At 32.6% G+C, this 25,913-nt stretch overlaps 1 protein-coding gene across 4 annotated transcripts in view; it reads left to right on the top strand.

The window, feature by feature from the left end:
• Positions 1 to 25,913, top strand: part of LOC117122006 (guanine nucleotide exchange protein SMCR8-like) — a 79,463-nt gene that overhangs the window by 15,922 nt on the left and 37,628 nt on the right. For all 4 annotated transcript variants that reach the window (XM_033267518.1, XM_033267717.1, XM_033267649.1 and 1 more), the window contains exons 10-13: positions 726 to 807; positions 1,047 to 1,168; positions 5,254 to 5,363; positions 13,766 to 14,023. In XM_033267518.1, coding sequence (XP_033123409.1) covers positions 726 to 807; positions 1,047 to 1,168; positions 5,254 to 5,363; positions 13,766 to 14,023 — 572 coding nt within the window. The remainder of the gene's footprint in view (positions 1 to 725; positions 808 to 1,046; positions 1,169 to 5,253; positions 5,364 to 13,765; positions 14,024 to 25,913) is intronic.

The following is a 25,913-nucleotide window of genomic DNA, read 5'->3' on the forward strand; positions in this document are numbered from 1 at the left end:
CAAATCAAATGAGATGACGACATAATCATTTAAAAACATTAAAATCGTTTTAGTATCAACGATTTTATCGTTTTTCCATGATTTGACGTCATCTGATTTGATTTGTTAATATATTTTGTTATCGTATACACGATAAATAGTTATCGAATCGTCCTAGTGTAAAAACTTCTTATTTCTTTTATTTTCTATATGAACAATTGCTTTTTAGCTTTTTTATCATTATCATTATCGTTGAAGTATAAACAGGCCTTTAAGCTCTATCCAAATTTTCAAATAATCTTTGACAAAAACTGTTGTATGCCATATTTAGTCATGATGTGCCTATATATGGTAATGATGTGGTGTCATCATGACCATATTTAGGCATGTTATTTGTTTTTGTCAAATAAAATTTTATAGTCTGGACTACAGACTATCTAGATTCACTACAGAATGTTTGATCAAACTTTTTTAAATATTGTATTCCTGTTTGTTCCCGACAAATCTCTTATGTCTATTAGGATTTTGGGAATGCTTCACTTCATCAAACACAGTATCATCAAACATTCTCAATTTTTTTGTATATTTATAACATAACAATAATAATAATAATAATAATAATAATAATAATAGTAACATGAAACATGTCAATGAGAAATCTAAATGTCTGTTCAAACATTAATCATTCTTAGTTTGTTTTTACACTAAACTAATATATGTACTGACTCTGCTTGTTATATCCCCAGGCAATATAGTAGAGCTCCTTCCCACCAATGCCATAACCTACACAGTGGTTGTAGGACCTGCAATTTATCTGACAGAATGTCAGTAAGTATTATGTTTACTTGAATAAAAACACAAGTCTGTAAAATCCACATTAAGTTTCAAAAAGATTTAGTCATGATTTTGTTGGACTATATTCTAAAAAAAAAATTAAAAAAATAAAGGTTATATGGTGATAGTTTTATTGAGATTTGTTGACAAAGAGAAACTGGCCATTTGTCAGGCTTATTTTTGACTTTTAAATGTTGATCAACATATTAGTTAAATATGTTTATTATTGTTAGATAATGACATGCTCCAGTGCAAATACAGTGCCACTATTAACTGATGATGAAGATGGATTTGGACTGCTTCCTTCAAGCTATGAAACTAAGTTTATCTCTGGCTCAGCATTTGCTTCAACTGAGTAAGCATCTCCATTTGATTCATTATGCTTGTATTCCAAGGATTTCCAATATAGCAGTGCTAGAGTTGATGAAATTTAGGGGCAATGCAGGGGCTAAGAAAATTAAGTTAGCAAAGGTAATTTGACAAAAGGTTAGTTTTATGTAATAAAATAGATTTAAAATATTTAGCTTCCAATCAGGGGTTTAGCCAGAAAAATGAAATAGCCCTTCTAAAATGGAAGCCAGTGGGCGTGGCCCTGAGCCAATCGATGGGCCACGTTCACTCGGGACCACGCCCCCTCCCAAACTTAAGGAAAATATATAAAATTATGATCTTTAGAGTGCAGTTAAAGGTGTTTAAATGTTGGAATTTTGTCTTCAAAGGAATAGTGTTGAATTAGCTATCACAAAGATATTTCAGTTATATACACAGCTTGCACATGGCTACGGTTACTCATATATTGTTTGTAGGCTATGCAGATGCATCTTCTTCTCTTGCCCTCTTCTAATGTAAATTCTACTCTTGGTCCTCCGAATCACGAGATAGGCCTAAACCTACTGTATTTTTTGTTGGCTAATAAAATTTAAATTGTAACAAATCTTTACGGTATGTCATGAATTAATTATAACCAGAGAGTTATAAACAGCAACAATATTACAGTATATCGAGGAACCGAATCTCAAGTATTGTATTTGCTTTGCAGAACCACGTGCATACGTTGTGGGCGACTCAGAACCGTCCATCTTCCAGCGGTGTATCAATGTTTTAAACATGATACGTGTTGTAAGTGAACTTTTCACCGGGTGGGCAATGGTTAAGCCTTACATTTTTGGGAATCCCCACCGAATATTGGTATGAAAACAATGTACATGCAATCAATAAAGGTTGTTTTTATCAAACGTAAATATGATTTAGCTTTAGATTAATGTAACAATTGATAGATTTGAAGAATATGAACTTGCTAAAGGTAGACCAGGCTCAATTAGGCTAGGCTGAGCTGATTAGTCCAAACCATCCAAGCCATCACGGTAAAGTGGCCATCCTAAATACTTGTTGGCCCTCCAAAAAACGGCCGGACGACTAGCTGGCTAAGCCTATGCTTCCAGTGCAGTATGTATTGAATGGTAGATCTAGAGTAAATGAATTTTGACAATATATTGTTTGGGTTGTCTTGGCCACTTGTAATGAATACATATATATGTAGATATATGAGATATATATGAACATAAACCTGGTTATGGAAATTTCATTCTGATGATAAAATGTTGGAATTACAGGTATGTGTACAATGATTGACATATATTTTATCAGGTGACATACATATTACCATGTGACATAGATCACAGAATATCACCATCTTAATAAAAATTAAAACCATTGATCGTGACGATATAAAATATAATGCTGCACACTTATGTAAAATGCACTGTTAAAAACCAGTGATAACCATAATATCGATTGCTTCCTTGCAATTATGCAGCATTCAACAACTTCTGATGCCCATCCATATTATTAAATTTTCTTTGACAAAAAACTGTTTTATGCCCATATTTAGTCATGATGTGACTATATAATGGTCATGATGTGATGTCATCATGACCATATTTGGCATGTCACATGTTTTGTGTCAAATATTGTTATACAGTAGTCTGGCCAGGGCTTAAAGCAACCAATAACCTTCACATGTATGTTAGAATGTTATAATTGATAAGAAAGCATTGAAACATGTGTTTTGCTGAAAAATTGTCAATTTTTAAAATTAATAATGGTGGACTTAAAAGGCGCATATTGTCATGACCTCTATGCACATCACAATGAAAAATAAGTTAAAAAATATAAATGTCAAAATAATATGTTGCTAAATACACTCCTAGCTCCTTAAACTAAGTTATGGTTGGCCGTTGACTCTGGAGAGCTCATCCGCCCTTTTGTTCAGTTGTTGTTTTTTCTTGCTTCTGGGGGACCATGGCACCCTCCCCTCAGCAGCCACTAAGATACAGCTGAGTGGGGTTGTCGGATTCAACCAGATGGAGTTTATAGTTTTGCTCAGCACAGACCTAACTAACTTAAGCTACCTTACTGTAAGCAACACTTAATTACTTTTGGTAAAAAAAAAAGTATTCCCTGCCGGACACATCTGGGTACTTCTAGGTGTTGGAGCTGTTTATTGTTTTACTACAGACATAACCAGTTGCAAGTTAAACTAATCAGATTCAAATAGAAATGTTTTTAAACAGGATTTAAATATGTCAATTGAGCTGCCATCTTTTATTAATTAGGCAAAAGTGCATGTGTGTGTGTGTTGCACATAAACATCACAAATTAATGAACACTGATAAAGTGTAGCGCATCTCCCTTTTTTTAAAATGGAAAACCTGTCTATATTTATCGAAAGATTTTAACCTCATTAAAGAGAGTGTTGTATGCCACAAATCGGTGTAATATATTGAGGTGAAATGTCTGTGTGTACAAGTGACAAATAACAAAGTGTAATTGTCACTTTACTAATTGATAAAACTGTGGTGAAATTCTATGCAAACAATGTCATGCGTAAGACTGGCAGAATATAAAGTAGCTTTGAAATTTTTCAAGGCTGCATTTACTAAATCAATTTTAATGAAATATGATTCTTTGTGAAACACTGTTAAAATATTTTCAAGTATGGCTAAATGATAATGGATTTATTAATTACTAACTTTACATTTAGCTGTAGGGGATGCAGCACTGCATGTTGAATACATGTGCGTGTTGAAAATAAGCTGCTTTTTTTTTAAACCATGTATTGTTCAGTACGTGTCAGAAATATTTTGACGTCATTATTTCGATTTATCAGTTACAGTGGACGTTACGCTCCATATTGATGCTATGTGAGTGTGTCATCCACACCCTATTATTCAATTTTCAGATATCCTATGTACAAATTTTAATAGACCCTTTTTATTTTAAGATGTATGCAATGCATCAGTGCCCTCACAGTTGACAGTCATTGAAAAGGCGACAGTTATAAGAAATTTAGACAAAAATGAAGCAAGCTATGATTTATTTTATGAGCCATACGGAAGCTACATAAATGAAATTTAGATGACATGACTATATATAGGAATAGATAAAAATGAAGAATGCAATAAAAATGTATTTTTATATTTTGAATGCAAATATAGTCCATAATATTACCATAATAAAACAATAAATATTACCGAGCAATGAAAAGATAATAGTGATGAACAACAGTCAATTTCAAATTGAAATAAAGATGTTTATTCTTAATGCATTACTCAAACTGATTTATTTGGTTTTTTTAAAATAAGGCCTAAATAATTAGTTTACATACATATCAATGCATTATTCTTGTAACTTAGGGTACCTAACTCATAAAACAGGGAACATCATAATTTTTGTTTGTTTTGTCTAATTTCCTATTAGGCTTACTTCTCTGTATTAACCTGCCCATTAGGTGAGACTTTCTTTATACCTTGTATAGTGAACTTACTTTTTTAAAGATCATCAGAAGAGGTTGGAAAAAAACAATTTGTTTTCTTATTTAGCAAATGATTATGCCAAACATCCAGATGGAGGAGAAAATGAAAATAAAATTTTATTGGTGAAGGTAGACAGTGCAGTAATGGGATGGTTAATGCTTTAAATTTATATAATTAAGGAGAAATATTCATCTTATTTTTGAAGACTTCAAGGTGCCAGCAAGCATAATATTAAATAAAGAAAAACTTTTATTTTCATATGAAATCTCTATTTTTTGTGGCTTTGGGTGTGCTAATTAGCAAAAAATAAAATTTTCTATTCAAAATCACCATTATTGGCGGGCGGCAGCTTTGCTAAACATTGCAAGGTATAAAAGTAGTCTGGCCTTATCTGTTGTAGCACACGTTGGATACATACAGACATGTAAACAGTATATGAGTTTGTAGAAACGCTGATTTACTTGTTATAAGTCTCCAGAGTACTGTATGTGGCACATAATGACAGAGGGGATTACAAACAGTTCTGTCTTTACTACACAAAACATATTGTTTTTCACATTTTTTTTTTTATTTGCTAGAAGGGAAAAAATGATGAACAACTCTGAAGGTTATCATTCTGTTTCAGGTCCTTATATTACGATGCTTATGATAATCAGTCAATCAGCGACAGTTCAAGTGACACTTCTGATGAGTTTGATGATGGATGGGTGGAGATTACCGACTCTTCATCCCTTGGTATGTAGTCAGGGATTTGTTCTTTCTCTCTTGCCTCCTTCTTCATCCATTTATGTAATTAAATTGAATTTCAAAGAGGCACTTAAAAAAAGAAGTAATAGTATGATAATCAATCAATCCATCAGTCCATATATCTATCAATCAATCCATCGATTGATTGATTCATCAATCAGTCAATCAGTACATGCTCTGACATCCTACAAATGCAAATAGTGTAATAGAATTCTCAACATCCTTCAGTGTACTATGCAGTGTTTTTCAACTCCTCCGTTAGTCTTTCCGTTGTTCTTAGTTGTATATTTCTTATTCTCAACAAGCACTATTTCCGTGTTCATGATTGGTTTATTAGACAATCTGTATCTTAACCTATTCTAGCTGCAGAAAGCATCTCACTTAAATTTTACGATTCACTTGTGAAAGATTAATGTGGTTAGAGTATAACATGGTAAATGAGTTTTTCCATAGAATCAAACTCCCTGTCAAACACTCAATTTTAAACAATTTGATATAAAGTTTATCTTCTACATTCTCATCTTTAACATCCTTTAAATGTCCTTAATAAGATACTAGACTTGAGCCGTTTCAAGGGGGAGACATGCAAGACAGGCAGATCTTGAAAGCCATCAATGTTGAAGTACATCACTTCACTTCGATCATTCTTATAATTCCCTATTATCACAATGTTGGTGGCGCTATAATTTTTTTTTTGTTTTTTTTTTTTTTTGAGGGAAATACAACTCTGGTTTTCGGTCTTGCCACTTCATATTCAAAAATTTTCAGTACATTAATCTTGTCACCATTGTATTTTATTGATTGATTCTTCAACTGATGAATCTATTAAAAAGAAGTCATTAGTTTCACAGCTGAAACAATTCTGAACTGTAAATGACATTCCTTTTAAAATGGAAAATAGTTTCTGGTGGCTGTGACTGAAGCCTCCTTCAATATTCTATTCCAAGGATTGCAATAGCATGATTTACAAAAGGTCGTGGGGGTGCACCCCTTCTAAAAAAGGTTTGCGTCCCTTATACACCCCCACTGGAAATTTACTGAGCCAAACATTATGTAAGTAGTTAAAAATCGTCTTATATCACATTTTTTTGCTAGCAGCACCCTCTTGCTTAATCATTCAGCCCTCAACCTATTGAATACCAGATTCACCAACTAAATGTTATATAAGGTAGAGGATGCTAAATGCTTAAAAGCTATTGTCTGTATGTACCTCTAGCTAGAGAAACTCCTTTAATTATCCTCGTTATTAAGTAGCAGTGATTTGCTTATCTGAGGCCCTGTGAATAAGAGCTGAAGTCAAGAAATGCATCTTTAGAAACCAATGATAAATATTTTTTTTAGAAAAATGTGTTGATCTCTACTAGGATTTGCTAAGATATGAGGCCATACTGATAGGACACATTTTACTATGCAATTTGTTGCATACAGTGTTGTGTGTATATTAAATGACAATAATGTTAGTGGCAATGTTAGTAATATTTTAATGGAAAGACAAGTTGATGTCTGGCTACCATGAAATGTTTTATTGGGAGTAAATAACAGCATGCGGTAACTGTACATCCACTTTAAAACATTTAATGTATTATGTATTAATTTCCCACTAAATAGAGAAATCATAAAGACCACATTTAGTGCCCAGGAGTCCCAAGTATCCTACACAGTCCAGGAATGGAGTCTACTTGAAATAATAATAATAATAATAAAAATAATAATAATAATAATAGTCAACTTATTATAGAGAACACTACATTGTATTGTTAGAGACCTCAATGCGCTTAACATCATGACCCCAGCTCATTGAAATAAAGTATCTCCTGCAATTTATGATGATATTTGCATGCCATTGCAAGTTTCTACAACTGTATTATTTGTCCCGCAGCAGTTGGTGGCAATCGTAGTTGTTATCACCGTGCACAGCGACAATTATTTATTGTAGGTGTCTTAAGAAAAGTCATATAAAGAGATCTGCCAATGTGGATTCTTCCAACTTGAGACCCCTTGTTGAGTGCCTGTCTTTAACTATAGGGATTCTATTATACACCAAAGACAATAATTTTGGCAGACCAAACTGAACATTTTCTTGTACTTTTAAAATATAATCATATTAGTGTAGGTTACAGACTGCAGACATCAAAATGATATATATCAAAGGCTGATATTTTGTGTGTACGGTGCTCCATACTGAATACAGTTGTGTCGTAGGATGTTGTATTTTTCTAATTAAATGGACATTTGGGAAAGACAAACGCAGGACTTGATGTGTGGCTACCGAGAAATGGCTTATAAATGAATCAGTAACAGCATACAGTAATCCATTCTTAAACACCACTGGGAGAAAACATTGAAACATATAAATGGTTTTGGCAGACTGAACTGAAGGTTTACATACCATTTTTTTACGTTTCAATCCGTTATCAATGAACCTTCATTAGTCAAATTTGTTTTGGTTTACCTAACAAAGAATTTTTTTCCATGTTTCACAAACACCAGATGAAACTATTTGTTGCAACTAAAAAATATTCCCTTCAATGAATATGGTACATTGAAAGATATAGTGATTTTAATTTTTTAAAAATAGAAGAAAACATTTAAATATATGTTGATATGATGATAGATATACATCAAAATAATACACACCATAAGATGATGTTTTGTGTATACAGTTCTCTTTATTGAACTAGTGGGATCTTGTTGTTAGTAATATTATGATGGTGATTTGGGTAGAACCAGTGCAGGAGGCTTGATGTGTGACTACCAGGAAATTGTATATTAAGAATCAGTAACACTATACAGTAACTGTATCCATTTTATAAATACTTGGAATAAAGCAATCTTACGATTTATATCGTTTCTTAATTTCCCTCTAAACAGGCATTTAAAGACCACTTTTAGTGCTGATCTTAATTTCGAGAGATTCTAAGTAGAGACCAAAGCTGCTAAAGACCACTAAAACCATGGTCCCAAAAGTGGTCTTTAATTGGAGTGAGACCTGTATTATATTCAAGTTTGATTGATTGTCGCAAATTAGATAATCTGTGTAACATACAGTAATACTTGCTACTTTGATGAATCTTTTAAATTTAGCATCCTCTAAATATGGCATCTTCAAGCAAAAGCAGACATAAGTTAAAAATCACAAAATTAGGATTTTTGCATCATAATAAGTAGGAGAATGTAAGCTTTGTAATACTGAAAAAATCACTTCAATGCAAGTTCTATAACCACAGATATTACAGATTAAAGAATACAATGTTTAAATATAAGTTTTGAGAAATAAACAGTCAAAAACTGGTCTCAAAACAGTAAATAAATCTGGTATTGTGAATGAATAAAGTTTAAACTTGAGTATTTTGGCAAAAAACAAAATTTTGATTTTTTTTTCGACTTTTCCATTTATTCAGCAATTTACTAGAAATAACTGTACCCCTTGCAACTTATGTACGATTCACTTGGAAGCGCCACAAATGTTTGTTTCTTTTGTTTTTGTTTTTTTTTTATTATGTTTAAACCTCTCTTGATTTCAAATGATGCCTTAATAATCAACCTAGTCACTCCATCAGCTCATGTGAGGCTTTGGGAGTGGAGTTGTTTTGTTGGGAGTGTATGCCACATTTAATAAATTGTAATAGTAATGGTTCGTCCATTAATATAGCACCTTCCGCAATCAATATTCACTCCAGGCACAGCACATGTTTGTTTAAAAAAAAGTCAAATCAGGAAATAGCCTAAATAACCAAAGACCGAAAAAAAAAACCAATAACAAACATAACCATACATCATCACACAGTTTCACCAACTTGCCGTAAGTATCAAATTTACATATGTCATAATCATGCCAGCATGTAAACTTACCTTACCACCTAACAAACAATACAAAAAAATGTAATCAGTAAATGGGAAATAAACATACAAATTAATGACAAAGGAATGTGTCTTGGCAATGAGGTTTAATGGTATTGAAAAAGTAAGTTTTCTGCTTCAATATTCAATCAAAGATGCTTCTACATTGTAGTGAATTTCACATCTTTGGGGCTATATAGTACAACAGAGAAAACCCTTTCACAGTAACTCTTGAGAAGAGATGATGTAATCGATAACGTAGGTGTTTTTGTCAATCATCTGAGTGTCCAAAAGCATGTTACAGCCTCACAAATTTAGAAATATATATATTGTGGAGCCTTCATGTTTAAAACCTTTTAGGTTTGGATGATAAATTTGTCTGTTGGTATTGCCAATGTTAGTAATAGTGTGGGTGTGAATGAAAATGAATTTGATAAAAAAAAAAAAGCACGAACAAAACCTAATCACCTTAAAACTGTGCATTCCAAAATGAAATACCTACATCCATCCTAAAAACGATTACAACCTTCATTGATGAAACTTGTTCCAAACAAGTAGAAAACTAATCTATGTTATATTGATGGATAAGATGTAGGGTTTGATTAAAAATTATAGGTTGTTAAATTTTGATGGATTTAAATATTTGAAGTTGTAAATAACAAAAAATATTAAATTTTTTCCCAAAAGCTGAAATGAGAAAGTAATTTTAGAAGTGTATTTGATCATTTGAACTTAATTAATTTTTATTCTTCTCTGTTGTTAAGCGCCTCGAGGTTGTGTCAACGTGAGGCGCTATATAAATCCAGAATTATTATTATTATTATTATAGATTAATCTGAAAGGCTCAATCTATGACAGTAGAAACTTCACAATTTTCAATCTTTTAAAATCCTCAATCTTAGTAATTGAGCAAAAAAATACCAAAAAATATTAGTTTTGTTGTTTTCGAAAATAATATCTACAAATATCTAGTTGTAGCCTTAGTGGCGTGGCTGTGTTTGCACACCACTTGAAAAATGATCAGATAAAAACATTAAAAGGGGACTCCAATTATTGTACCAATAATAATAATAATAATGTTGCTTTTGATTGTAGAGGATTTATTTTAAGTTACAGTCTTTCCTTTCACTTGCCCTCCTATAATTTGGTTATCATTCTAATACTGAACTGAAGTTTTTTTTTCTTTGCTATGTTATGGGCATTATACACACTGAATTTTAATTTATTCAGATTTGGTGGGCAAGGGGGAAGATGAAGTACTGCTTTAAGATCAGGTGTCATATTTTGTAATAATTATTGGAGAGTACTAGAATTGCCACTTCTTCGGCATTAATTTTTTTTTGGATAAATTTTCTAGAACTCCTGTAAATAATAAAGCAGCCTAAACTTTCTGTAGCTATTTGGCAGAAAGGAATTTAATTTCTGTTCATAGTTTAACCCTACAATACCACCATGGTTACAAATTTATCACCTGGTACTTTAACCCTGTCTAACTAAAGAGTATAGAACTGTAAGAGGTCCAACTCTCAGGGGGTTTCGTTGGAAAGTAATCTTATTTCATATACTGTAAGTACTACCACAATCTAGAGGGCGTCCTTCAAAATTAAATTTTTTGTTAATTTTTTCTCAATTCAGTTCTGCAATAAAAAAAATTTATTTGAATGAAAAAAGTTTTAATAATAAAAATAATAATAATAAATGAAAACTTGTATACATACACGTCAAGGCTCACGCATTCGGCATGAGACTCCGGCATTTGCGGTCTATCGCACACTGTCACGTTTGAGGACCAAAATCTCATGCATATGATGTAATATTGCCATAATAAAAAAATATATGTATACTTTTTTGCTCTCTTGCTAATATTTATCATTACAGTGCTTAAAATAGGATGGTTTTGTCGTTACACATTCGAACACAAATAAATGGTGCTGCACCACACCCTTGTTGAGGTGGTTGGCTTTCTATTTTAAAGTAAACTTGTCGATATAAATTTTGATAAGGGTTTGGTAAATATTCCAAAATCTCTTTTACTAGTTTTATCATGAGATCGGATAAAACTAGCTGCATCAACACTGAATATGCCATTCTTTTAAAAAGCACTGTCAGTGTCGTCAGATAAGATCAAAGAACGCACTACCAACCGCCACACGCTTGACTTGTGTGAGTGTGACAGGTTCGTGGACAGCAGAAACATGCATTCTCAGGAAAAATAATGCGGATTCTTAACCTACTTTCAATTGTAAAAATACTAGCCTAAAGAATGTATTTCCGAGCATCTAGGAAAGGATTTTTTCCGGGTGAAGGGGGAGGGGGAGCGCATCAGGCCCACGACCCCTAGGGGAGGCGCTCCTGGCGCTTTGTGCATTAACAACCGGAGAAAACATCCATAAATAATGATGTTTAAAAGATATTCTTGAAACTCTTCAGACTAGAAGAGTATTTAACTGTTAAGTTTTAAACTCTATTCAAATTCTTATAGTGCACCTTTCTCATGGTAGAACTTTTTCAACATTTCATTGTGGCATACAAAATCAGGGACGTTGGACTTCTTGAAAATCTGTACTCTTTGGTATAACTTAGTAATATCCATGTTACTGTCTGAAAATATTTTATTTATTTATTTCAACAATATTTTGTGAGGGTAGCCCATCCAGCCAGAGTTGATCAGTTGGGACCCTCAGTACATACAATAAAAGACAAAAGAATAAGATGAAAATTAAACTAGATCTTTAATATTTAACATAAACAAATTAATTATATAAAACAAAAAAAATTAAAATGAACAAACTTATTAAAAAGAATAATGATTAATTAATATTATCAATAATATATTATTAATCATTAATTATTATTAATAATGATGTCTGTTTAAAAAAGGTAAATTACAATGGATATGTTTTCTCACCTGGGCACTCTACCTGATCTGTGTTTTAAAAATTGTTTGTCCCTTCACCTTTTGTATTGTATCTTCATCTTGACATTTGATTTACCTTTGTTTGTTATTTCTTAGCCTGTGGTGAAACAAACTCTTAGTGTTATAAATTGGAATGGATGAATGATCCTGATCCATAATACAAACGTAAATTGATCAAATGCACAATCAAATGATGTAAATTACATGCAGAGAGATTTGTTCTTTGATATTTAGTGACAGTTATTCCAGGATGTTTTTCTACCTAAAACGCAACATTAATTTAGACTCAACTGAGATTCAAGTCAAATTACTCTTGGAATAGAACCTTAAATAAATGTCCACAGAATTGAAAGGAGAGCACTTTACCCACCAAACCACTTTATCTTTAAAGTTTAAACCAATTTATATATCACCATATAAAGAAAAAAGACAACCAATTTTTTTTGTGTGTGTTTATTTACAGTATCATCCAAATTACATTTATATATAACAGTAAAGTAATATATCATATCATATATCTGAAAAATTCAATAAAACAATTCTGAAGTACAGTATTTCTGTGCACTCAGTAATAATTGAGCAAACTCATAGATAAACGAGAGGGAATCTTTGACACGAATCAAACTGCACAGGTCTAGTTTTCCGTTTTGAAATCGTTCATTCTCGTTTCTCTCATGAAACCTCACGACCGGAGAGTCAATTGCTCATCATACTTAACTGTAGATTTCCTGCCAGTTCAACATACTCCTTATTCATATTTTTCTTAAGCTGTATAACTTATGTTGTATTGATTTCTTTTGAAAAGAGTCTGATGGTTGTTTTGAAGTAATAATTTCAGCGAGACAGTGTAGCCCACCAACTCATCTCCTCAAATCCAGAGATTCAAAATTCTCAGTCATGTTTGCACGATTTATCTCTGATTTCATCCTCTCTAGACTTGAGCTTTCTTTAAATTGTAGAATACAGTATTATTTATTTATCTTTATTTTACTTGTTTGCTTCATTTCCTACAATTTTTTTTTTACTATTGGGATTTTTCCCTTTTTTTTTAATTTTAAATATATTGTTGCTGACAAACTAGGTTTTAATATGACATTATTTGACATTAAAAAAAACGTGTCTTTGATAGAATTTGATCCATGATAAAAACATAATTACTGAATTAAATTGGCATTTCACATCATCATTGTCATCATCATTACTGGTAGATCGAAACGTCACAAGTACGTATTTATTCATTGGTTTCAATTCATGAATTTACCTTTTAATCCTCATTACTTTCGTTTATCATCATCACCATCATTTATTTTATTATCTTTATTTTCATATTCATTAAAACATCATTTGTAGTTATCATCATCTTCATCATCATTATCATTTGTATTCATCATCGTTATCATGATGATGATGATCATCATCAGCATCATTTCTAGTCATCGTCATTATCATCATCGTCGTCGTCAGCCCACATAGATCAACTTGGCTGGGCAAGGGGCGTATTCTGAAGATATTTCTGATGAGTTTCTGCCATGGCATTACTTCAAAGGATTTCTGATCTCATTTCTCCCATTATTTTTTATCTTCTTTGTTCATTATGCCATAATTATTTTAAAACATTATTGTTGACTTTCAGTGTCAAGTTCACCTCACCAAACCTCAGGATCATGTTTTGAGGATAATACTAGCTTAGGTAGTGAAGGTCAAGCAGAGGTCAAAGGAAGGACCCAACCAGATAATGATGTCACTTTTAAAGACAATGATGAAGACAAGTTGTCTGGAAGTGCAGAAGATACACTTGAGGTTGATTCAGGTATGGCCCAATCTGACAATGGGAGGTCAAATGATGTCAAGTTAGACAGCCTTGGTAGCTCTTCATCTCAGACAACACCAGGTAAGGCTTTTTTTTAATTTCTTATTTTCAATTACTAGTTTCCAAATGTAATTTATATATATTTTTTTTTATTAGATGTGTCCTACAATCTTTGTTTTGATTTCCTGTAACTACAAAACACCTGTAGTTTTTATAGCCAGCCGCATTAACATTACTGCCAGCCACATCAGCGCTACTGTTTATTTTGCGGTCTGGCTAGGTATTCCGTGACGTAGACATGCGCACTGTTGTTCAGCACTGAAGCGATGCTGCAGTTTTTATCAGGCGTAAACAACTCATAAAAGATGGCCGTCAAAGCACTCATTTTAATGTTTTTTGGAATTTTTTTACTTACAACGCCATTACCACCCTAAAACCCTGCCTATTCGCTCAATTAACACTATACGTTCCCCAAATTTTGATGGTTTGTTCAGCCCCTGAGTCTTTGGATAAATTTGGGCTTACATGAATTTATAGTAAGATAAATTATGCAAGTACTGGTTAACTTATTTGTAGGTGGTAATATCCAAGATAGGGAACTATCGTAGTGGTAGTAATGTCCAGATGAACTTACAGGAGAGTTTCTTTTGACATTATCCAGGTGTTGGCAATGGAATTATCCTGGTGGCACTTCTCAATTGTAGTCCCGCCCCCACCCCTGGACCCGGGCCATAGCAGGGCACTAGCCGGGACTGAGTCTCCATAGTGCCGGGACATACCTGAAATTTACCCGTAGATGTAAACAGGCCTGGTCTGGTCTGGTCATACCTAGCCTACACTAGGCCTAGGCATCTCAGTCAGCAACTTCTGTGTGTTTTGGTAATTAAAAAATCGCCTACCAGTACAATATTCCTACCATCATGCTTTCATTGTGGAGGTCACAGTATAACCAGGCGTGACCATAATTGAAAAGTGCATAAGGGGATATTTTTAGGTGATGTTAAAGGGATCATTTACTGGTAAGCAAAATATTGAGGTGGTGCTAAGGAAATTTTCTAGGTACTAACAGTTAGTAATAACGGAGTAGAGTTGAATAGCTTGGTGGTTAAGATGCTTGCCTTCCAATCCCAGGGTCCTGGGTTCAATTCCTGCCAGTTGCAGGATTTTTTCTCACGATATAAACAACTCCACTCCCTAAATTTCATATTGAGATTTAGTTTGTGTAAAGCATCGTGTGTGTATGTTTGTCTTGTGTAAAGGATTGTCACCTACATGTAGGACAGTGATATATATTCGCTATTGGCAATCCTTGGCACATGTGTTGTGTGCCTAAAGAAAGAATAATAATAATAATAATAATATTAGTTGTGTTGTATTATAGAAAGAATAACGTTACCTTTTAATATATTACACAGTGAAGATATATTCATGAGGTACTCTTGCATTTATATAGCGTTGGTGAAATATTTATTTATTTATTGCAATTTGCTTTTCAATTGTAGCGCCGCCATTTGGGGCTCTTAATATTTTTTATTTGCCTATCCGCAGGGCATAGTTAACTGTAAATCTTCCATATTCAATAACAACATCAATAATATAAAGAAATTGGCCATTAAAAGTCAGGGAAGTTTACTTGCTAACAGTCAAAGTAGAGAAGAAAATAACAATTAAAAAGTCAAAGAAGGACATTAAAACTTCCAATGACTATTTGCAGTGCAGCTGGCCTTGTTACATGTGATGCATGCAACGTGCAGTGCTCATATATGCACCTCCTGGCACATTATATAAAGGTTGTCCTAGGCTTCTTCTAAGAAACATTTCAAGTATTATAACTACTCTCTTTCTACTGATAGATTTAGTCTAATATCATTTTCTCCACAAATTTAAATCACCTTTCACTTTTTTAGTGCACCTAAGATACAATTATAGCCTTGTTCATAGCTTTGAACTAGGTTGTTATATTTAGTACGCTTAAAATGTGGTTAAACAGCGAAGTATTACAGTTCCGTATCAAAGTAATACTAGAATTTGAATTAATAGCAGATAATAATTGTGTGAACTAGTTTTCAAACTAGGCTGACTTTGAGTATTAGGTTGTGGGGTGTACAAGTGCAGAATAAAAGGAACTATTCAACACACTGACATAAAAGACAGTTCATATTGACTGTAAAATGCAGCATCTTTAAAGCTCTTTCACTAGATGCAGCTTAATGCTTTTAGAACATGTTGTTAATTACATGCATTCTAGTTGTGAATAGATCATCTATATGCAAACTTCATTTTAGAAAGCAGTAGCAGTGACCAGCTTAAATCTGATTTTTTTCACGAATTAAGTTGGGGACTGATTACATTGGATTATCTTGATTATTCCTGCATTTCATATAGGTAAAGTTTTTTCCCCTTAAGGAGGGAATATATGCATCAATATAGCTATGATTCCTTGAAAACTAATCAATATTATTCATGAATCAAATCCAGAGTGAACGTTACTAACTAACTAATAAAATGGGGGTCTTGGATATGATGTCTTATTATACTTGAAAGGATGCTCTGCTCCAGGGAATGCTCTCTCTTATCAAAACTTATAATCCAAATTAACGGCCAGGATATTGAGGAAGCCATCATGCAGTCATATTTGTTCTCATAAACCTACTTGTTTTTATAACCCTTGGATTGCGCTCACAAATGTTATTAGCAGGTAAAGTATAAGACCATGTCTACAGGTGAATGCTGCAGGCTGTGGGAATTTCCCCCGTTGAACAGGCTTGGACCACCAGTCGCCCGACACCATAATGAGCTTGTTGGAAAAAAAATGTTAAAATAATAATAATTTGCCTATCCAAATAACATTATTTTGATTGCCAATCCCAAACATTATGGTCGAAAAGCACAATTTGGACTATACTAAAGCTATTAAAACTCTCCCTTTGAACACCACCAGGGATTTTTACTCAGGGACCCCTACCGAAGCTCTAGTCGGCCCCTTGGTTTGGACCCTTATTTCGGACCCCTTGTCGGCAGATTTCTGAAGCCACTGCTGTGGCTGCAGTCTTTTCAAAACATTATAAGAAACATATACTGACTAGCATATATTCATCTAATCTGGTATAATAGCCACAACCTTTAATAAAACACCCACCAAGTAATTTAGGCAAAACATGAAAACTGTAGAAAGTCTCGAAAAATAAAAATAATACAAAATACAAAATATCGATAATAGTTATTTATGGCATTATTTTGTTTGTCCAACCACAGATGCTATGGTCCAACAGACATTCAGTATCTTGAAGTATATAAATTTTGTCATTAGCACAGTAAAAACTTGTTTCAGTATACTTATATATTTTACCATTCTTTTTGCATCATTTAATGCTTTACAGTATCTTATGACTGATTGACAATTCCATTATAATCAACGCCTGTTGATAGCAACGGATTTTCAGTATTTTCATTCATTGTGCATCATTTAATGCTTTATCTTAGACTCTTTAAAAATTTCACTGTAATCAACACCTGTTGATAGCACAGCATCTTAATGGCTATTTATTATATATCGGATGGCGTGTCCCTTTTTTTTGTTACTGAATGTCTTGTCGTCTGCTTGTTCAAAAATGAGTTATCGTTTTACTTGCTCTTAGCATTAAGATGTGGTTATTCATCGTTTGTGGATTTAAATTGTGTTCTGCGTCATTTTCATAGAGCTTGGAAGTTGATGGATTGGTAAATTGTTGTTGAAGATGTTTTATCGGCAGACACATACAGCTCAAACTTATTTTTCCTCAAGCAAAAATTCAAATGTGAAGTGACTGATGCAATTAATGTAATTTAAATTATTTTTTTAACATTATTTAATTTTAATTTGTTATTAATATATTGTTGTTGTTTTGTACTATGTATCATTCTGGTATTGATTTCTTTTTGCTTTTTATTCCCCCCAAGACCAATACACACAGTGTATCTTATTATTCTTGTTTTTGTTGTTGCCAGAGGCAGATTTAGAAGGGGGCTGTTTGAAGAGTAAAAAAAAAGAAATCACTCAAAACGCCTCAGAGGTTAATTTTGGGCGTCTAGAAAACAAAATTTTCACGGGGGCATGCCCTTGGACCCCCTAAGGTAGTATCGTCTCGATCGGTCCCACTTTCGGCCCCATTTCGGACATCTCTGTATCAGCCCTGGTTGCTATGTGGCTGTTATTTTTGCTGTTATTGTAGTTATTTTTTTATTTTTGTTGTTATTACTATTAATAAATAAATTTATTACATCTTTAGTAGATGGAGCTGCAGGTTAGTTGTGAAGATGCTTTCCTTCTGCCAGATGCCAGGCTTCAAAATTCAGTCAAACACCAGCATCTGTCTTAACCATTAAAAAGCTACCCCCTAAGAATGCTAAACAATATCACATACAATATTTGCATGCTGCTTAGTTGAACCACTCTTTTGGGACACCCTTAGGGGATACTCCTAGTAATGGGACACCCCTATTATTTCGAAACCCCTCCTAAAGGGAGGAACTTTTTGGGCAGATGCTGTCCCTTTAAAAGGAGCTGTAATTTCACCATTTTGGTTTATGAATATATTTATAGTAAACTGATAACTTGAATGAGGGAAACTTTAATGAGAACAAGTTCATTTGTTTTAATACTAATTCAGATTATTTTGATATTGAAAACTAATTTGTAATTGAAGATGGACAGATGAACTTTGAAATATTGCATATCATGATGGCTTGCATTACAGTTTTTTTCATATTTTCTAAATTATTATAATTATTGTAGAATTAATTTTAAAAATGTAGCCTGATTAAGCTTTCTTGAAATATAGAGAAAGAGAGATTGTCTGAAACACTGAATATTACATTCATATGTAGTAAGTAGCAGCCTAGCAATTACTTCTTTTAAAATTTTTCTGAGCAATAACAGCTCTTTGGCATCCTTTTCCATAGTGTTCTTTGAACTTAATTGATAAAATGTTTGGCTCTATGTACTTTCCAGCTGTCTCTTATACACATCTAGATGTGTATAAGAGACAGCGATAATAGTTATTTATGGCATTATTTTGTTTGTCCAACCACAGATGCTATGGTCCAACAGACATTCAGTATCTTGAAGTATATAAATTTTGTCATTAGCACAGTAAAAACTTGTTTCAGTATACTTATATATTTTACCATTCTTTTTGCATCATTTAATGCTTTACAGTATCTTATGACTGATTGACAATTCCATTATAATCAACGCCTGTTGATAGCAACGGATTTTCAGTATTTTCATTCATTGTGCATCATTTAATGCTTTATCTTAGACTCTTTAAAAATTTCACTGTAATCAACACCTGTTGATAGCACAGCATCTTAATGACTATTTATTATATATCGGATGGCGTGTCCCTTTTTTTTTTGTTACTGAATGTCTTGTTGTCTGCTTGTTCAAAAATGAGTTATCGTTTTACTTGCTCTTAGCATTAAGATGTGGTTATTCATCGTTTGTGGATTTAAATTGTGTTCTGCGTCATTTTCATAGAGCTTGGAAGTTGATGGATTGGTAAATTGTTGTTGAAGATGTTTTATCGGCAGACACATACAGCTCAAACTTATTTTTCCTCAAGCAAAAATTCAAATGTGAAGTGACTGATGCAATTAATGTAATTTAAATTATTTTTTTAACATTATTTAATTTTAATTTGTTATTAATATATTGTTGTTGTTTTGTACTATGTATCATTCTGGTATTGATGTTTTAATTAATATGTATTACCAACTATGAATTAATTTCTTTTTGCTTTTTATTCCCCCCAAGACCAATACACACAGTGTATCTTATTATTCTTGTTTTTGTTGTTGCCAGAGGCAGATTTAGAAGGGGGCTGTTTGAAGAGTAAAAAAAAAAAGAAATCACTCAAAACGCCTCAGAGGTTAATTTTGGGCGTCCAGAAAACAAAATTTTCACGGGGGCATGCCCTTGGACCCCCTAAGGTAGTATCGTCTCGATCGGTCCCACTTTCGGCCCCCTTTCGGACATCTCTGTATCAGCCCTGGTTGCTATGTGGCTGTTATTTTTGCTGTTATTGTACTTATTTTTTTATTTTTGTTGTTATTAGTATTAATAAATAAATTTATTACATCTTTAGTAGATGGAGCTGCAGGTTAGTTGTGAAGATGCTTTCCCTCTGCCAGATGCCAGGCTTCAAAGTTCAGTCAAACACCAGCATCTGTCTTACCATTAAAAAGCTACCCCCTAAGAATGCTAAACAATATCACATACAATATTTGCATGCTGCTTAGTTGACACCCTTAGGGGATACTCCTAGTAATGGGACACCCCTATTAATTCGAAACCCCTCCTAAAGGGAGGAACTTTTTGGGCTGATGCTGTCCCTTTACAGGGGCGGATCCAGAAATGTCCAAAAGGGGGGGCCGGAAGGGGGGGCCGAAAGTTGGGCCGATTGAGACAACACTGTCGTAAGGGGTCCGGGGCATGCCCCCGCGAAATTTTTGTGTTCTAGACGCCCGAACATAACATTTGAGGCTGTCTCTTATACACATCTATTTAGGCAAAACATGAAAAATGTATAAAGTCTCGAAAAATAAAAACAATACAAAATATCGATAATAGTTATTTATGGCATTATTTTGTTTGTCCAACCACAGATGCTATCTTTAAAAGGAGCTGTAATTTCACCATTTTGGTTTATGAATATATTTATAGTAAACTGATAACTTGAATGAGGGAAACTTTAATGAGAACAAGTTCATTTGTTTTAATACTAATTCAGATTATTCTGATATTGAAAACTAATTTGTAATTGAAGATGGACAGATGAACTTTGAAATATTGCATATCATGATGGCTTGCATTACAGTTTTTTTCATATTTTCTAAATTATTATAATTATTGTACAATTAATTTTAAAAATGTAGCCTGATTAAGCTTTCTTGAAATATAGAGAAAGAGAGATTGTCTGAAACACTGAATATTACATTCATATGTAGTAAGTAGCAGCCTAGCAATTACTTCTTTTAAAATTTTTCTGAGCAATAACAGCTCTTTGGCATCCTTTTCCATAGTGTTCTTTGAACTTAATTGATAAAATGTTTGGCTCTATGTACTTTCCAGAAAAGAAATATTAAAAATTAAAGAGCATGTAAAGCCTGTTTTTCGAATTTATTCGCACGAATCAAAGGCATTGGTTCGGTTCATTAGCTCTGATTGGTTGCGCACTTTTTGCGCTGTCGCAAAAAGTAGAAACAGTTTAAACTACCGATTTCGCTGAAGCGAATACTCCGATAAAAATGTGAATGCGCATAAACCGACGCTTTCGACTTGTGCAAATAAATTCTCAAGTGAAAAACAGGCTTGACCAAGGAATGTGCAGGTTAAAAAAAAATAAATGTCAGAAGGAGAAGGTTGAAAGAGCACTACAACCATACAGTACCTTGTTTTGCTGGATTTTACTATTCTGATTTGGCTCCTTTCCAACTTGGGCTGTGTGAGTGCACTGTACAGAAACAATTATTTTTCATATTTTCATTCATTTAGTTGCCATGGATCTCATTAATCAATGAATGAAAACAATTTTGGTGAAATTGATTGATTCGCCTCTCAATGGTAACCTTTTCCATCAATATAGGTCAAAACTTATAAAAGATTTTTATGTCAATGGAAAGAGTTTTTTAAAGTTTATAATAGATTAATATTTGTAGTCATCTGATTAAATGAAACATGATAAACCAAGTTATCGATCTTGGTTCACTTTAAATGAATTACAAAAACATGTGTTATCTCTCTCCTGTTGTTTATGTTTTTGTAATTCACTTCACAAATGAATTACAAAAACATAAACAACAGGAGAAAGATAACACATGGACTACTTTGGCTTTTTCTTGCTGGAGCTGAAAAAAAGCCATTGTTTTGTACTGATTTTTATTTTTTTTATCCAGATTTTGTATTTTATTGCACAGAGCAAATATATTTATTAGTAAACCGATACTTTTAATGAGGGTGAACATTAATGAGAACATGTTCATATGTTTATACTAATTCATTAGATTATTCTGATATTAACTAAATTGTAATTGAAGATGAACAGATGAACTTTCAAAATACAGAATATCATGATGGGTTACATATTACTTTTTTCATATGTTCTAATTTATGATTTGTTTGCCAATGCTCTTAAATTGCGGGTGGATGATGGAGTGGTGTTTGGTTTTTCTGTTCACTCTGCATTCAAATAGTTTCTTGGTTACAATATTTGCTTTTTAAAATTTTTATCATCTTTTTAAGCACATTGACACTTCAGTATAGTGCGCTAAATCAAGTCCCCCTACATTAATATTACAGAGTTTTTTACCTTGGAGTTAGGTTTATTTTCATATTTTAAGCTTCAAATTTGGTCCAAGAAAAGCATATATAAAAATGTGCCTATTAGAATATGACATACTGTAATTTCTACATGTGTTTTTATAGTGTTATATTAAAGTGGAGTTAAATAGCTTGGTGGTTTATAATGAGACTTAGTCAATATAGAACATCTTGTGTGTACTGTATGTTTGTCTTGTGAAGGGATACTTTGAAAAGTGATTGAGTTCGTTGCCTGGCATATACTAGGCATATCCTTGGCCTTCAGCCTAAACCATTATATTAAAAAAAAATATTAAAATAAAAATATTAAAATAATAAATTGAAAGTTTAAATTATGTTAATATACTGTCATTTTATGCAAATTGCCACAATTTGCATTATTTTTATCATATCATTTAACTTATAACAGTGTTCACATATTCATCGTTGCAGTAGAATACGAATACTGAGAATCTCCCAGGACTCCAGGGTTTGGTTCTGTAGTGTAATGGCAGGACTCTGCTTTTACCTTCAGTAGTAGTATAGCATTATTTGGTTTTTTACATAATAATACCTTTTTTTTGCCAATGGGTATAATTCCTATGTTCTATTGTACAAATGACATATGTATTTTTTTTTATTGAGTTTTCTTGCATCCTTTCTTATACCTTCAGCAAATTTATTCATATCCATTCATTTGCTTTTTTTACCCAGCTAAAGTTTCATACTGAATACATAAAATGCAATGATTTTAATAACGTACTGAATGTAATTAGTTTACTTGGTAATCAGTGTAGTCGTTTAGCATCTTTGGCCTTGAAATTGATCTGTGCATCAATATGATCTGTCTAGCTTTCTTCTTGCCGTCCTCCTTCATGCAGATTTAAACATCTTAATTTTATTGAATTGTATAATTGTAAATTAAGTTTTCAATTCTTTATCATAGCCATGTTGTGGGATTAGTGCTAGTAGTGGAGTAGCCTTCACTTGTACACGTTAGTAATTGAACCATAAGGTTCTGTATTATGCAGTATTGCGTACTTCCTGTTATCCTACTACATCCTACTTTTGCAAATGGAGGAATTCCACCACATATCAGATATGGCCAAGGCTAAGTTTGCAGGGGGATTCAGAATGTTTCTGCTGGGAGGGGCAGAAACGCCAATCAAAAAAACTACAGCTTGGTTTCCAAAACATGGATCACTACATGTACCCGAGTTATTAATTGAAAGGCTTCTTGACTCAATTAGGAAGGATTGTCACTTCAACTTGTTGTAGACCAATTGGAAAACTTCAAACCAGATTCCAATATTATCAAATTTTATGAATCTAACTTCCATATTTTCTATGACAGGAGGTATCTTAAACTAATATGCAAACAACACAGTCAAATAACTACATCCATGCTATCAAAACTGTAACTTGTTTTAAATGTACTTAAGTGTACAAACAACTCTGTGTAGTTAAGTCTAGCATGTAGGGATTCTATAGAATTGTGGAGTGTATTCATAATTATAAGTAAAATGTTTGATATACTTCTGCCAGAAAAAACACCCCGGAATCCGTAACTGACGTAAGGCAGTCACTAGACTAGACTAGACTGGAACCTTCGGGTTTAGGTCTGGCGGTATTTTAATTTTTTGTCTGACATTTCATTTCTTGGTTATTCTTTGTCTTGTGAATAGCAACACTACACTATCAAATCCTACTTTCCAATAATAAAACTGTTTTAAAGGATCTACAGTATCAATTAAAATTGATAGCCAAGAGATTGTTTAACAAAGCATTTTAAATGTCAATTTTATATTTTTTGGATAGAATAAGATAAATAATAGATGATTGTACAATTTTATATTTGATAGAATAAATAAATAATAGATGAAAGTATGGAAGGTTAATTTGAAATTGGCATCCCAGAGGAACCTATTGTTCATTTTTCTTGAATTTCTGAAATTGATAATTAATCATTTCATGAGGTTGGACTGTAGGTTTTTTAATTGAATATAGGATTCTGTTGTGACCATTTATACTCTATAGTAATATACCGTAAAAGTTAACGACTACTACTACTATTTTTGTTTTCTCTACATTGCATAGAGTATTATTTGCTATTTAAGTCTCCAAACAATTACCATTACTACAGGTACCTACTACTACTTGGGTTAATGTTTAGAATACTCAATTCTTTATCCACCTATATTTAACATTGATTTGAATAATTTAAATATTACTTTATTTAAAATACTAGTATGTTTGTTATCCAAAAAAAATTGTGATTGCATTTAATAATCCTCTAATGGTATAGTACTGTTATTCTTGAGAAATTCTGACCTTGGAGAGGGGAGATGGGGATGGTTTGGGGGTAGGGAGACATTTAATTTATTGTTCAAAATATTTTTCCACTAAATGCAGCTCCCAAGCATTATAATGTTACAAAATCGGCCATCCTCTAAATAATTATAATAATACTTTATTGATCGTGATAAAACAACATATAGAAAACAAGTTACTTCTTTTCGTAGACAGGTGGCTCAAGTTCTAATTTATTGAGTCTCAATGCACTTGAAACAAGTAAACAGATATAATTGGAAATACAAAATATTTATTATCAATCAATCAATCATTCAAACATTTATTTCTTCCAAAGAAAAAATACAATCTTAATAACTCTAGAAACTATAGAATTGAATTACAGTAGTTCTTTATAATATTTTACTTGGAATTATGATAAAAGATATGTTTTTTACCTTGTATGAAAAATGTTAACTAAAGGTTAAAGTGCATGTTTAACAGGCATGAATCAGGTGTTGACGAGGAGTTTGGTATGTGACAAAAAATACTACATGCATTTTTGCCTGGAAAGGTCCAAAATGTAAATGAACTCTGTCAACCCTGGTAATAAACATTCTCAGTATATTTTTTCTTACATTTGCAAACTCGTCCTAGTTATTGTGACTGTGTCCATCTCACCTATAAGATGCTTGCACTCCACTCCAGATGCCTTCACGTAGAATTCTGTAGAGAACTAGGTTTTTAACAAAACTTAAATCGTTTAAAGCCTCATAATGATGCTCGGGCCAATGATAATTATGGTTGGGCCAATTTCTACAGTATTTTATTTTGTAATTTGCGAATCATATGTACTTTACTTTTGAGGGAAGAAATGATATATATTTTATTTATATTTTTATGGGCTTACATATCAATTTTCAAAGCATTGTATGTAAAATGTTAGTATTGTGATTAGATAGGTAGAACAAATGTGTATATTATTAAAAATATCTTCCTTTAATTCTGTCAGGTTAAAAATTTAAGCATCCTGAGTATTGAATCACTGATTGGCTGTGAGCTAGTATGTTTTCATTGTTTTAGTATTTCCTAGATATTGGCTACTAATAATAATAGTTGTGCTGAAATTATATATCTCCTATGTTCTTGTTGCTAGGTAGAATAGCGTCCTCAATATTTAAATTTCTGTGATAAATATTCATTAGTTACATCAGACCATGTCTACCAAAAAATAATAATCAGAAAATAATTTGTTTTCTATCCAGACAAAGTCTGACCTATTTCTTTGATCTGTTTGTTTTTCCAGTTTGTTGCACTATTGTGATTAATTTACATTTGTCGTAA

This window comes from Anneissia japonica, unplaced genomic scaffold, assembly GCF_011630105.1.
Source record: "Anneissia japonica isolate Jap-2015-1 unplaced genomic scaffold, ASM1163010v1 scaffold287957_len1322810_cov207, whole genome shotgun sequence".
NCBI lineage: Eukaryota > Metazoa > Echinodermata > Crinoidea > Comatulida > Comatulidae > Anneissia > Anneissia japonica.